The following is a 14,544-nucleotide window of genomic DNA, read 5'->3' as shown; positions in this document are numbered from 1 at the left end:
CAGTCAGGAGGCAGAGCGAGCCGCTCCCTAAGCTGCACGGAACAGCAGCCCGGCAGCCTCCCAGAGCCCTGCCCTGGCTCAGGAGCCGCTGCCCAGGGGCAGGGAGACAGCTCGCTCTGCCGAACCAGTGTGGGGCAGCCCCGGGCCAGCAAGGAAACCACATCTCGGCCTGAGACGTCCGCCCCCCTGCTTCTTCCTCCCTGCTCCCAGCTCGGGCAAGCAGCGCAGGGGCGGCCGGCGGCCTTACCTGTGCGACTCGGCGCTGTCGGCGCTGAGCTGCTTGGACAGCTGCCTGTGGCCGTAGGTGAGGGAGGCCATCAGGTTAGCGCGGTGCTGTAGCTGGATCTGGTTGGCGCCGGGGCTGATGGGCATGCCCCGCGCGTGGGAGGGCATGCCCTGCCCGGCCACAGAGGCCCCTTGCAGGAGGTTGTTGCTGACCATGTCGCCGGGCTCCTGCACTTGGATAGTGACCTGCTGGGGCTGTGACTGCTGCTGCAGGCCCAGGCACGTCAGCCCCATGGCTGGGGGTGGGGAACAGTTACCGGACTGCGGGAAGATTGTGTTGTGGGACGGCATCCCTTGGAACTGGGACTGGGAGGCGGCACCTACAAGGAACAGAGACCCTCAGCACTCGCACCAGCTTGCAGCAAGGCTCGCGAGCGAGATCTGGCCCGCGCGGGAGCTACCGCTCTTCCGGGCTGCCCAGGCTGCGAGTGCCGAGGAGCGCTGCTCCAACCGCTCCGTCATGCTGCGCCAGCATGCAAAGGTCGCAGCTAGAGCCCCTTGCACAGAAAGAGAAACAAAGCCGAGCTGACAGGTGATTTGCATAACCCTGAGAATATCAGCCCTTCCTCCCCACCCCCGGGAGCGATACATAAGGATCTTATGACAAGGAACCCAACAGTGCATTCCAGCTGGCAGCTCCTCGCAAGCTCTCGGTAACACCAGCCCTTGCTGCCAGATGGAGAATCTTTTACATCATTGGCAAACCGCGCGAGGACTCAGCCGCAGGGGGGAACCCAAGCCCCTGGCACCCCCCCATCCTTTTCCCTGGGGTTTTGACAGGACCATACGGTGACCTGTCAGCGCTTACCGTGGGGCTGGAGCACACTGCTGCTCACGGGAGGTGGGCTGCTGTTTGGCTGCCTGAAGAGATGGTTATTGGGGTGGTTCGGGGGTGGGCTGGATGGCTGAATCCGTAACCTATGCAGGGAAATGAGCACCTTTTTGTCATGCCTGCTCCTCATTAAGATGCCTCTTCAATTGTGGGGGCTCACGCCAAATGCCATATTTCTCTTTTTTTAAATAAACCAAATAAAGCGCTTGTTTGGGATTCCAAGCTCATTACAGCTTGGCTTCTCTTCCGAGAACCACCTTGCCCAAATCACACAGGTAAGTGAGCATAACCCGGTGGCTACAACAGAAACCCAGGCACAAGAACAGCGCAGGCTCGTCTCCTGACTCACTGTGGCTGGTGAGAAACCTTCCTTTCTCCTTCCCAGTAATTCAGCCTGACTCATCTATAAGTCAGGGTGCTGCAGGCGAGGACAATTGCCTAGCCTAGAAAGGCGTGAGGCATCCGGCAGCAGCTCTGAGTAGAAAGCATGATAGACACCAGCTACTGAAGGTAACGCATTTTCGAGCCGGTCAGAAGGCAGAACTGTCAAGCATCTGTTCAAAGCAGATTCTGCCTTTGAATCATGTTTCTCTGCTTCTCAAAGTCCTTTGGACAGAACCCAGCTAAAAGGACCGGCACATTCACCTGGGAACCGCCATGCCCTTCTAGCTTTCAGCCCTGGCCTCTAAGAGCATTAGCTCATCCCTGGGCTGGAATCAGAGTAAAACCCATTCCCCAGAGCTTTACTAAAGCAATTTCTTTACCTCTGAAGCTGGTGAGTGAGCAGAGCTGGCTGGTTTTCACATGGAGCTTGCAAGGGTGGAGATGGCTGGGGTGGCCGGATACAATCCTGAACCAGGTACCAGAAGAAAACAAGAAGGGTTTGCAATCAATAACGTCTCAACTAGTGAATTTAGAAGACACAGACTGGTGAAATAGGACATATCCTGATTCACCAAATACTCAGTCCCTGAGCACAGCTCTGACTATTGCAGCAGCTGTGTGAACATCACTGCTGAAGTCCTTCAGGTTTGCTTCTCATTCCAGCAAGCAGAGCAATCCACCCTCCTCCATCCCACTGGGACCCGCGCAGTTCTATCCGCGGCAACGCAGGAAAACACAGCTAGGACTTCAGAGGGTCTGGCTTGGGCTCCAGCACCTGAATCTGCTGATGAAGAATCTGATGGTGCTGCTCCTGCTGGTACAACATGTGCTGCTGCTGGGTCTTCTCCAGCGTCCTCTCATCCATGTGCCCACCATACATCTTCTGAAGCTGCTCGCACTCCTGTAATGACATAGCCACAAAGTGACCTTTTTATTCATGGCACAGTTGCTGTGCAAAAAGGCACTGCCTGCAGCCTGAAAAAGCCAGTAAAGAAAGCCTAATCCATTTAATTTGGCAGAATCAGGTGGGTACTAACACAGCTCACTCAAGCCTTAGATAAGGGATGCACCTGACACCAAGCTGGTGCTATTGTGTTTCCTTAAAAATGCAAGCATAAAGCTTTAGTCACGGTAACTTCAAGGAGAAAAGAGCATCTCATATTTCTACCATGCTGCAAGGTGAAAGTCCTGTCCGGGGGCCAAATCCCGCTCAAGCCATTGATAAGGTGTGCGCTGGCTGCACAGGCTTTGCTGCCACAGAAAACGTGGGAGAACGGCAGCCGCAGTCTGACAGTGCCGACAGGACCTCGAGGGCATGCAGCGTGGCCCATGCGTGGGCCCAGCACGTGGCTTGCTCCCCAGAAAAGGGAGGGAGGGAAGCCCCCAGCCTGCAGGCGAACAGCATGTACATTCAGAGGACACTCAGCAGGGTTGCTGCAGACAGGCAGGCTGGAAAGAGCTCCTCGGCTGGAAAGCCGCTGCGTGTCCTCAGCCATTAGCGGTAAAGATTGCAACTTCTGCTTCCCGAGGCAGCAAGGCTGAGGCAATGAAATAGCCCTCGCAGAGGCTCTTTTGCGGACCCCCACCCCTCTCTTTTACCTGCTGAAGCTGTTTGATGCTACTGTTATTGCCCATCTTCTCCAGGTGGGCTTTGAAAGCCTGGATGCTGGCAGCACCATCAGAGAAGCGCCGAACCGGGGAGAAGCGTTCGGTGGGGAGGTGCAGAGTATTTGAGTCCTTGTAAATAGAACTGAACACACGGGGAAGCGGGTTAGTGAGGCCAGCTAAAAAACAAACTCCAGCACAGAGATGTTTAATTTACACCAGCTGTGCCAAGCTCTACCTGCCCGCTCACCCGGGATAAATCACGGTTTAGATCAAGAAATAAAGTGCCACCGTCACTGTGAACAGGAAACGGGATTACCGAGCAGCCTCGGTGCCTGGGCAGATAAATGTCTTTCAAGGTTGGAGACTCCTCGGCCACAAGCCAGATTCCAGATGGGCAGCAACTCACTGTCCATCCATACAAATGCATCTATCCCTCAGAGGGAAAAGGTTTACAGAAACCACTCAGCATCCTAAAGATCTAAACCTGACCGCTCTGTTAGCCCCTTCCTGAGCCTTCCAGCTCCCCAGGGTCCCTGACTACGTCTGATGCCTGCAGAAGACAGGAGGGACATGTGGAGAAAGGAGCCTGACGTGTTCTGCAGTCTCCCAGGAGGAAAGGGGGCTGGCATCCATGCTTAGAGATGCACTGAATTTAAAAAAAAAAATAAAAAAAATAAAGAGGGCAGGACCATAGCTCTGCACAGTGAGGGAAATCTTCCTAGTGCATTAACCAAGCTGTCACTCCACATGCAGAGCCTCCCAGTTGCCTGGATGCTTGGCACTGGGCAATCAGAAAGAGTACACTGGAAAAGCAGGCACAGCCAGTATGGAGGCAACTGCACTCAAGGCACTACAAGCACTTTCCCTTCACAATGAGGTTTCTTCTTCACCATCAGAGGGAGCCAGATTTTTTCCAGGAGCTGTTTTCTCCCAAAGTTGGGGCTCCCCATTATCAAAGTCAAGCACTAAGCTCCTGCCCTGCCCTTAAGCGCAACCAGTGTTATCATGACAAAGCTAACTTTCTGTACGCGTGTCACAAGGTGCCTTATAACAAACAGTTATATAAATATAACGTAAAGTTTCTCTGCCTGCCCTAATGCTTTCTGTGCAAACACAACCTATAAAACCCAGCAAACAACACTTAACGGTACAGGCTCCAACAGCAACCTTTGCCTATGAGAAGGTCGCGGTGACGTGGTCTTTACAGCACTGACATCCTGGCGCTAAGCCCAGCAGGAGCCCATCTGCCTGCACGCTGGCGTGGTCATGAACCGCGTTACCACAGGCAAGTGGCTGCCGTGGCTACTCTGAGTGTATGGCGCTCCACCCAAGCCTGTTCCAAGAAGTGAAACTATTTTTCCCGGAGAAGCTGCCCCTTATCAGAAGGTGACTGACGCTGGACCGTTTCCAGCACGCTGGGTTCAGTTCTCATCACTTGGCTTGCCTTAGCGGGACGTACTTCAGTTTCTATAGATTACATACAACTGTCTTCCAAGGACAGAGCTGTGCCCCTGCCTTTTGATGCCATCCCACCCGTTATCCTGATCCGTTTGATCCCCTGTTGCACTGATGAAAAGCAGAAGCTACAGATAAAATTACGCTGAGGTTCCCAAACCCATCCGGCCAAGGCAAAACAACAGTATCGCCTTGTACATCCCTCGTACTTCAATTCTGTTTTCACATACTAAGTTATCATGACCAAAACCAGACGCCACATAAGAAGGTGGCTTAAAACATCTTAAGTGCTACAATAAACCCCACCTGCCACACAAAAAGTGAGGTCTGCCTATGCGATGACACAAGACTGCTAACGGTTTCGGGGCCGTATGCACCTTGGACACAACACGGGGCAATCTGTTTAGGCCATGGTCAGATGAAGTTTCTGTGATTTCACAGGTAAAACATGAGGCAGGCTCATAGCGTGTTATGACACCAAGGGTGGAATTAGCAGATACCACCCTGTTTGTGATGCAACAGAACAGCCTCAGGACTCTGAAGCCAGGAGGCAGAGGTGACACCACCGTGTTTACAGGTTGTGTTTTAACAGCCTTGTTAAAAAGAAAAAAAAAATCAATTCCTGCAGTGTGTGAGGGACTCAGCTTACCTTTACATTTTGAAGCAATCCTTAAAGCAGAACGCAGCACATTCTGGTTGTTTTGCAAGCTGCACTCCTCTTCCTATCAAGCTGTGACCCTAGAAATCTTTCCCCTCCTGCTCTTCCCACCCCCAAAGCACCTCTGTGAGGGAGTAACTTCAGGGTATTGAGGTGCTTATCTTGGCTTTCCGGAGTTCCAGCGTGGCACTAGCACTGCCTCAGTCTGCTCAGAGTTCACCTGTCTCTGCTGATTACATCAGTGCTCAGCTCAGCAGGTATCTGGCTACAATAAAAAGCGCTTTGTCAAGCTTGCCAGCGTGAGCTGGCTGAATGACTGAACACCAGCACCAATCCAGCCTGGTAGGCGACTGCTTTCTCAACAGCAGAGACCAACAGGCAGAAAACTGCAGTTCACAGCTGGCTTGCACTCTCAGTGCCGAGAGGTTCAGAGCGCCAGTTTTTAAGCTCCCTCTGTGGCATCAGCGTCTCCGGCTTGCTGCTGTGCCAAGGACTCTGTGACAAATTAACACCTCTCTCCACCAGGAGTGCCCCACCCACGCATTTTGAGTGGGTTCACATCCAATCTGCAGAGGTTCCCTCTTCCCCAGACATCGTGATTTTTTTTCTTCCCACCCTTGGCTTCCTTTCCCCACATCATTCCCATCAGAGGTTCAGATCAGAAGTGAAATGACTCTTGAGGAGCTTTGCAAAGAGACTGTGCAGTCAAAACACACAACTCTGGTGCAGAACAGTGAGGTTTTTAAGCTCTGGCGTAGGTGACTCTTGGTGCAGTCTTTTGCCTGCATCTGCCTCCAAAAAACGCTCTGTAGGAAATCTGCTCTCTACCGCTAGCTTTACACCTACCATTACAAGAGAGAAAACCTCTCCTCTGAAGCGCATAGCTTATTCCCAACCCTTATGTGATGGCAGCCGTTCTGGCAAATCACCTCCAGCCACAAAACCGGGGCCGGAGGGGAAGGGCCAGCCAATTCCTGCCCCTGCCACTGCCTGCATCTGCAGGCACGGAGCCTGCGCCAGCGCAGAAGTCCAGTGTCCCCAGCACGGGCAGACACCCTCTGCTCCGTGGGTCCGCTCTCTGTGCCTGTTCCTCCTCCTCACCCCTCCCTGCCAAGCGGGATGTCCTCAGTGCTCCATTCCAAATGACATCTGAGCAGGTTTCCTGGCGCAAAGCTGCCCGAACGGCCGGTGCCATTACTCACCGGTGCTGATCGGGTACCAGGTGTGGAGCCCAAGCCCGGGGTCGGAAGGACTGCTGTCCTAGCTGCCTCTGCAAGTCTGGAGGGATTTCAGCTGTAGGGTTGGTCATTGCCAGAGTGTGCCTTTTTGACCTATTTGCCAAGTATCTGCAACAAGCAGGAGCACATTTTATAAGAGACTGATGGGAGTACTCCAAAAAAAGGGAGCGTTAGATAATCCAGAGTAAACAGGAAGGAAGGATGCTCGCTCCAGCACTCAGAACCAACCAGGGAGAAGCACGCCACGGACACGCTGCCCATGCCCATCACGTCACTGGGTCTTCAATGCTTAGGGGACAAGCATAGTTTTAGCTGCTCATGTGCTACTGCCAGCCTCAGAAGGGAAGACTAGCCATTTGCTCTTCCCAGCAGGAAAGACACATTTCATCTCAAGGGGAACGCTGGTATATCCCTTTGGGAATACCCAGGTGGCCACCTGCCCTCCATGTGGATTCGCTCCACTAGTGCAGGTCTGCCTCCCTCTCCCAAGGCCCCACCGAGCTCTGGGAAAGTCTGCTGCATGCATGGAGCCAAGAGACGAGTCACAGATAACCCTAGCAAGAGCTGGCCGGAGAACGCGTGCGGAGCGGAGCTGCCGCTCAGCCACACATTTGTGGGATGGCCTCTGAGCTCCAGAGCTACCCTGGGACACCCCAGGGCTAGCCACAAGCAGCCACCAGCTCGTCACAGCAGGGGAAGTGGGCACAAGGGCCACTCCACCAGAGATTACAGGTGGGTAGAGCCTCTGGCTGCCTGAGGAGCATGAGGAAGGACGCTCGGCTGAGGAAGGCTGGTGCCCGGCCCGAGTGCGCCATCTAGTCCCTGCTCCGCTCTCCGGGGAGTGGGAAATCACCCAGCCTTGCAGGAAAAGCCAGCGAGAGGGTCCCTTCCTCTGGAGCCACCAGTGCTCAGGCTGGGCTTGCCTCTTACACCAGAGCCTGTGGGCAGCAGCTTAAGCCAAAGCACCCTCTGCACCAAACTAAGAAATTGCAGCTCCTTCGCAACCTCTCTAAAGACTGGGGGAGCGCGCAGGGCACAGCTAGGAGCCTCTGCTTTGGCAAGGATGTGACAAAGGGCCAGGCTGCCCTGAACTGCTGGTTACCGGTTGCGGTGATGCTCAGAGCAGCTGGGGGCACGGAGCCAGAAGACAGAACAAGTGAAGCACCTGCCTGGGACACCCTGGCTTGGGACGAGTGCGAGGGCTCGCACTTTACCCGCTCAAGGCCAGGTGGGATTAAAGCCCGCTTACCAACACAACTATTTCAGCTCTTGTGAACTGGCAGCAAGAGGCAGCGGTGCTAACTGTGACAAAGATCACTTGGCCAGGGACACCGGGGTACTACGGGGAATTCTCGCCCTCGCTCTCGTCCCCTGCTAAGGTTCCCTGCAACTGGTGAAGCAGAGAAGAGCAGCAAGCAATAAAGTTGTTGCCTTCTCCAAACCCAGGCTCTCTTTGCTTGCTACTGAAGCCACTTAAGCAGAAGACAGCAAGTTAAGAGAATGAAGAGCGCTTAGCGTTGTGGTAACTTGCCAAAGTCAGTGCCATTAGCTGTTTAAGAATCATTTGATGCAGACGGGGAAAGTTTCCCAAAGAGCTTTACAGCTGTGGTTTGCAAAGATCATTTTATTTCAGACCTCCAGGGAACAATCCAATCATGAGCTATAACAGCGTTTTGGGTGGAAGAAAGTTTCCCAAAGCTCAAAGGAGATGTGACTGTTCCCTGGAGCAGAGAAAAGACTGCGCTCTGTTTTCAAGGTCAGATTAAGGAGGGCAAAAACTGCTCGTTGGTGGCTGCATACAGAGCCTTTGGAGCAGTGTTCTGAGAAGCTAAATATTTGCATCTGTCCCTGATGTTAACACTATTTACCCTTCTCCTCTGATGACTGCTGACATGTTGCAACATAAGGGGGTGGAGAGCGAGTTAACACACAACCTGGACAGGGCTCTTTCTGGGCCATCTGGTGGAAGAAGAACATGTGGTACAAAGGGACTAAGGGCAGCACTGGCAAGAGCAGCAAAGTGACCTACGGGTCTGAAAAGATTTGCCTTTCGGTGGGATCCGAGCACCTCAGCGGCTCGCAACCTACAAAATACTGCATGGGGGTTTCAAAATCTTTCCAGCTGAGCCAATGCTTTGACTTAAAAGACTCAACTGAAACTTTAGGTTTTAGAATAGGAGAGGTGAAAATCCGCCCAGGTAAGATGTCCAGGCATGCCCTTGCCAGGAATCAGATTTACCTGATTGATTCGCACAGTCAGGAAGACTGTCTACCACCTGAAGTGTGGTCCGTGGACATTACAGGCCCTAAATTACAACTTTCAGTAGCTAGCTAGGCAGCACAGCTGTGTGTAGAGCCTGCGAGGGAAGGCAGCGGCACTGTTAGGATGCAGCAGCTTAACAGGGGTTGAACACAGCCTACGGTGCCCAGAAGTGCACGCTACGCCTTAGCCTCATCTCCTTCACTGCGCTGCCTTGCACTGGGACGGCTCACAAGCGTGTCCCTTCCCAGTATTGTGGCTCGGTGGACGAGCAGCAGCTCGTGAAGCTGGAAAATACTGTGAGAGTGAGGGTGAAGATGGGGGTGGTGAAGAGCTGGAGCATAAGGCCACGCAGAAGATACAAGGTGTGCTCTGCGTCAACTCTGAGGTAGGGCTGGAAGCGAGTTTTCACGCACACCAGCTGTGACTTTCTTCTAAGCTCAGGTAGGCAAAAGGAGTCTCAGCGCACACTCTGCACAATCTGTCAGCGCACACACCCACCGTTCAAATCCCCCCTTCGCTCTGGAGCACTGAAGGGAAAAGAGCTGGCAAAGGCTCTGGATGGAGTACGACCTCCACCTGCCCCAGCATCTCCCTGCCTGCAACCAGCCCCCGGTCCAAATCCTGCTCCTGAGCACAGCCCCTGAGGAAGCGCTGCTTTACTCCAGGCGCTGGTCTGTACAAACTGGGGGGGAATCCCAAAACCTTGTCCAGTTTGAGGTAAGAAGCAGGAGCACTCCATACCCACACCCACTACATGTTAGACGGTTAGCAGAGAGGATACTATGCAAAAGCTACTAAGGAAATGTTAGCAAGGACACGGTTAGTGTTTTCATGGAGAAGGTACGAGCATCTTCTACCCACTTCCTCATATGTGTTTGGAGCAAAGAGAACAGAAGTTTCCAGCCTGAACACCTAATAATCCTTTCCTTACTGGAGCAGACTATTTTAAGGCCTACTGCTAAATTAGAAGCTAGAGGTACCCGCATTTCCAGCAAGCTCACTTTGTTTAAGGCATCAGAGTTGGATGTTTACTGCATGTCTTGATACAAAAGCTGCATTGACACCCAAGGCCACAGATGAGATCTTCCTACCTCCTCACTCAGCAGGGAGGGGTGAATCACTTAGCACTCATTTCGCAGGTTAGTGTGGATTGCATGCTGGTGCACACTAAGCAAAGGAATTTAGCAGTTTCGGAGTTTCTGGAGAACCTACTGCTCAATTAGCTAACCATTTCAGAGGGAATCCAGCTTTGTAAGCACCTAGTAGTGTCAGAGGAGTAATTGCCTACAGTAATCAACGCCCACAAGAACACGAGAAATGCTGAGCCTTTGCTGTAATCAACATTGTTGCCTGCGATGAAGCTGCTGTGTTTTAATTCAGCTGTGAACACCACAGGGTGAGCCTCTTGGAGGTACTAGGGGCAAATGTTAAGGGACTGGGAGTTACCTCTGCACAGCTTCCTGATCTGGCTCCCCATCGGAGCTCTCCTCATCCACGGGGGTGACAGCTGGGACAGCCTGTAGAGAGAAGAGAAGAGAAGCTGTGGGTTCCAGGAAGGGGCCGGCACGGTCCCAGCCGCACAGCGCACACCCGACCTTCCCAAACAAGCTTTCACAAGGATTTGTGTCAGCTATGCCACAGCACCAAGGACACTTGGCCAAGACCCCCTTCCAACATTGCTTCCCCAATCAAAACGGCCTCCACAAGCTTGCTGCTACCAGGAAAAATCATCGATACAGATGCGCTGAGGAAGAAAGAATGTGCATTAATGCCCAAGATGGATATTTTTGTTTTCTCTATCAGATCAAAGGAGAAGAAAAGCAGCCGTTACAAAAAGCTCACAAACACTTTGTCAATTCTGGAGAGGAATACCATCTCAGCTGCTGGCTACAGGAGAGCACAGCAACTCTCCCACAAGGGGAGAGAGCACCCGCCGCTCCAGAGCCGGGGAACCTTTGGAGGCACGCAGACACGCTCCCCGCAGTGCTTCCAGAGTGCTACAGACTGAGCCTCCTGCTCTGTCCACCACAACCTGGAGGCAGTCACCTCTGCCTGCAGGAGAATATATTTATAAGTGTGCCATCGATTGTCTTCTTTCCTTTCACTACTTACTGGCGTCATAGTGACGAGCGGAGATGGACCTCGAGGACGTTTGAGCAGTTGCTGTGCGTGTAACTGGATGTTAGCTCCCCCGTCCGACGCCCTCCGGCCCAGAGGGCCCATGCCATTCAGCAGCTGCAGCGTGGGGGGCTGCAGCAGGGACTGCTCCTGGGAAGCACACAAGTGCCGTTACCAACCCCGTACCGGATCCTACCCCGACATCACAAACCCAGACCTCGGCACGAGAGGAGACAAGCCTTCTGGGCTTCAGGAGAGATGGAGTGGCACCCACATCTCAGAGCTGATGTGGGGCAGAGAGGAGCAGCGTCAGCGGAAAAGTAGTGTTTAACTCTATTTCCCTGCACTCTGCTTTAGTCACCAGGCAGGCTGCAACCTGCAGCTCCAAAGCCAGGCAGCGCAGTCCTATTTCCCCCCAGCCCAGTAATTCATTTCACATCGCAGTGTTATTTCATCCTCCAGCTTTTTAAGTAACCAACTAGACTCACACCTAAAGAGACAGACAGCAAGAGGGGAAATACTGGAGCTTACGGAGTCCAAGGAACTGGCAAATAGAGCACGCGTGAGCGCACACACGCACCTACACGGTGGGGAACACGTGCATCAGGCAGTACCTTGTACTCCAGCTGACCCGTGGGCTGCAGGTTCTGCCTAGGCAGCACGTTGTGCATGAAGTTCACGTTCGGGGTCACCTGCAGGAACGGAGCCTGAGGAGTGACACGGGGGAAGCCAGGCAGGAGCTTCTGCAGATCTTCCATGACTTCCGTCCTGTGCAATCACATTTGTAGGCAGATGAATTGGCAATGATGGGAAGAGAAGCACCCATGGGCCCAGTGTGTTCTGCTTCCCTTCACAAAAAGGCTTCTCATTGCTCGGGAAAATGGTCAGAGAGCAACCAAGCCACTCTTTGTGGCTTGGCTTCATATTTGTCCCCTTTCCCCCTCCAGGTTGAGATTTGCCAGAACTAGCTCTTTGCACTAACCTCAATCGCATTTATCACAAAAACTTCACCTAGGACACAACAGCAGTGCAGCTCAGGTGAGAAACTGGCTTGCACACCAGTGAACACCACCATTGCTTACACAGAGCTAATCATGAAAAGAAGGAAAACATCTCATCCTCAGCTGCAAAACTAACCCAGTTGTGCAACGGTACTAGGACATTTAAAGGAACGCTTTTGCTTAAGAGACACCTTGAATTTCTTTCTCCATCTAGCAAAACCCAAGTTTACAGAAATAACTCCAAGTCACTCGTGGCAGGAATGGGAAACCAGAGGTTTGGTACTAGCCACGATACAGATACACGTGCTCATCGCCACCCGGCCTGGCTAGAGCAAAGCAGAGACCGGGGACCGAGAGGCATGCTGTGAGGTGTGTCTGCCAGCACGGGAACTGGAGACCACTGCCAGACCAGAAGGTATACTCTTGTATACTCTGTGGTATATACTCTTACATACCAGAGAGCCTAGAAGTCCCCCTTTGGGCACTAGCCTCCCATCTGCCAATGCAGCACACAAATTTGCATGTCAGAAGGACCAGAATCATGTGCTAGTAGTAAATCTTCAGGTTCCCTTAACCCTCCATCAGGGAGTTAGCGTCCAGTACTAACCGTGGGTCAGCAACTCCAACCGTGTGCCTTCTCATGGAGAGGTAACGGACCAGAGCTTCAGGTGATGGCTCTTCCCCTTCATCACTGTCCAAGTTCATTGTTCCGTCAGTCTGGGCAGGCAAAACAGTGGAGATGTTGAAATACAACATGAGGATCAAGCAAAAGGCTTCGATGCGAGCTCAGGAAAAGAACTTGTAGGGGTCATCAAGGGGTGTACCTCACCTCCACAATTTGGTTTTCAGGGTTGATGAGCTGGACTTGTGGCACGTTGATGCTCAAGGTATTGCCTGTCTGTTCTGTCTGCTGAGCAGAGATCAAAATCAGAAGACATGAAGCTAACATCTCTTACAAACACTGATGGATTAACACTAGTGCACAGACATGAGCACTTGGGAACAGGGAGGCTACCCTGAAGCCAGTGAAGATTCGTTTATTCTTAATTCTCAACGGTTTGCCTGATTTCCCCCCATCCCTTCTGTTCACACAGGGCCAGCATCTCTGCTGCTTCCCGTATGACCCGGCCTCTCAAAGCAAGCACTCATTTCTTGGACAGCAGCACAAACTGAGGAAGAAGCATGGCGCAGCAGTCTCAGTCTGTAAATTCTAGCTCCCAATCAGCAACCCCCACCTTGCCTTCTCCTCTGTCACCAAGCTAACGCAAGACTATCTGAAGGGTATTCATTGAGCCCACAGCCAAAGAACAAACTGTTCCTACTCTCAGGATTATGGCACCCTAAATACACGGGGAATTCTCAGACGAGGAACATTCTGACGGTCCTGCCAGGATGAAGACATCCACGAGCAAGTGGGAGTTTAGCAGGTAAGGGACCGGCTGGCCCCCCAGGACTGGAGGAACACTACGCAAGCAGGATCTACCTGGATGTTAGCGGAGGTGGGGAAGGTCATGGTCCGTGGTATACTTGGAGATGCTGCGATGCGCAGATTCTTGTTTCTCTTCAGACGGTCGCAGAGCAGGCTGTAGATTGCACTGTAGTGATCATAGGCATCGGCTCGTAACGACTAAAAGAGGAAAAAGGAAGAAGGGGTCAATTCTTTTTGTCAAGAAAAAAACCCAACAAAATACTCCATACGGTGCTGAGGTTGCTCAGTTACCAGAGGTGATGAGCAACAACCACAGCTGTTCGATCTGCAGCGGGAACAGGCAGGACGCAACTGCCAGCTGCGGTCTCCTACCTGAATTGTGCGCTCCTTGTCAAGCCCCATGTCTGCCATTGCCAGCAACACATCCTCGTTCAGCGGCTCCATCTGCCTCTCGGTCTTCAGGTGCTGACACTCTGCTATCAGCTGTAAGAGCACAGACACAGGCTTCAGCGCTGACATTCCCAAAGGCACGCCGATGAGTCACAGCGCTCCGAAGAACCTGTGTGCCAGGCTCCGGCTGCAAGCTGGCACGAGCTTTGAAGGCTGATGGCACACCATTTCAAAACCTAGCACCTTAGGCTGTCAGCGCCAGGGGGGAAGATACAAAAATATATGTGGATGAGGAGCGACAGGGAAAGCAAGACCAGGAGACACAGAAAGCAGAACAGCAGCACTCGGTATGAGAGTTCTCAACCAGCCGAAACGAACATTGCAGCGCTACGTGCCCAGAGCCTGTTTGCAGCCTGGCAGGTGCTGAGCAGACCCCACTTGCCCAGTGGCTCGCTTCTGCTGCTCACCCTGTCAAACTCCGCATCAGCCTCCCCAAGCTTCATCCACTTGTGTTTGCAGATCTGCTCCATGGAGAGCCGCTTGCTCGGGTCCAAGACCAGCATGTGGCGGATCAGATGTTCACATTCTGCAACGGAAGAGAGGGGCTGGGTGACCCGCAGGGAGGGACACTGCTTCTGGAGCAGGCAGCCTCGCGCTGTGAGGGCCAAAGCCCTTTTTTAATTTCCATGCAATGCACTTCTCTGTAGAAAGTCATATGTAGCAAAAAATACTGCTTCTCCTTCTGCCCTTCGCACCCACTCAGTCCCCGACATGACACATGGCCGCAGATATTTCATTTCCCCATGCTAGGAAGGAAGGAAGGAAGCCAGCCACCCCGGCCAGCGGGCCCCTGTGCTGTTTGCCATAGCCCCTAGGTGGCACG

General features: G+C 52.9%; 1 protein-coding gene across 10 annotated transcripts in view; it reads right to left on the bottom strand.

Moving 5' to 3' along the window:
* The window catches only part of SIK3 (SIK family kinase 3), an 83,933-nt gene that overhangs the window by 7,988 nt on the left and 61,401 nt on the right, over positions 1–14,544 (bottom strand). For 5 of the 10 annotated variants that reach the window (XM_054803303.1, XM_054803305.1, XM_054803310.1 and 2 more), the window contains 14 exons: positions 14,129–14,247; positions 13,644–13,754; positions 13,326–13,469; positions 12,672–12,752; positions 12,450–12,559; positions 11,456–11,609; positions 10,836–10,991; positions 10,170–10,240; positions 6,425–6,568; positions 3,101–3,251; positions 2,277–2,402; positions 1,882–1,967; positions 1,094–1,203; positions 248–605 (listed from right to left, as the gene is read on the bottom strand). In XM_054803303.1, the coding sequence (XP_054659278.1) occupies positions 248–605; positions 1,094–1,203; positions 1,882–1,967; positions 2,277–2,402; positions 3,101–3,251; positions 6,425–6,568; positions 10,170–10,240; positions 10,836–10,991; positions 11,456–11,609; positions 12,450–12,559; positions 12,672–12,752; positions 13,326–13,469; positions 13,644–13,754; positions 14,129–14,247 (1,921 nt within the window). The remainder of the gene's footprint in view (positions 1–247; positions 606–1,093; positions 1,204–1,881; positions 1,968–2,276; positions 2,403–3,100; positions 3,252–6,424; positions 6,569–10,169; positions 10,241–10,835; positions 10,992–11,455; positions 11,610–12,449; positions 12,560–12,671; positions 12,753–13,325; positions 13,470–13,643; positions 13,755–14,128; positions 14,248–14,544) is intronic. The other 5 variants (XM_054803304.1, XM_054803306.1, XM_054803308.1 and 2 more) reach the window with 3 other exon arrangements.

This window comes from Grus americana, chromosome 24 (genome assembly GCF_028858705.1).
Source record: "Grus americana isolate bGruAme1 chromosome 24, bGruAme1.mat, whole genome shotgun sequence".
Lineage (NCBI taxonomy): Eukaryota > Metazoa > Chordata > Aves > Gruiformes > Gruidae > Grus > Grus americana.
The sequence above is the reverse complement of the archived record's forward strand: the minus strand, read 5'-3'. Positions and strand labels throughout refer to the sequence as shown.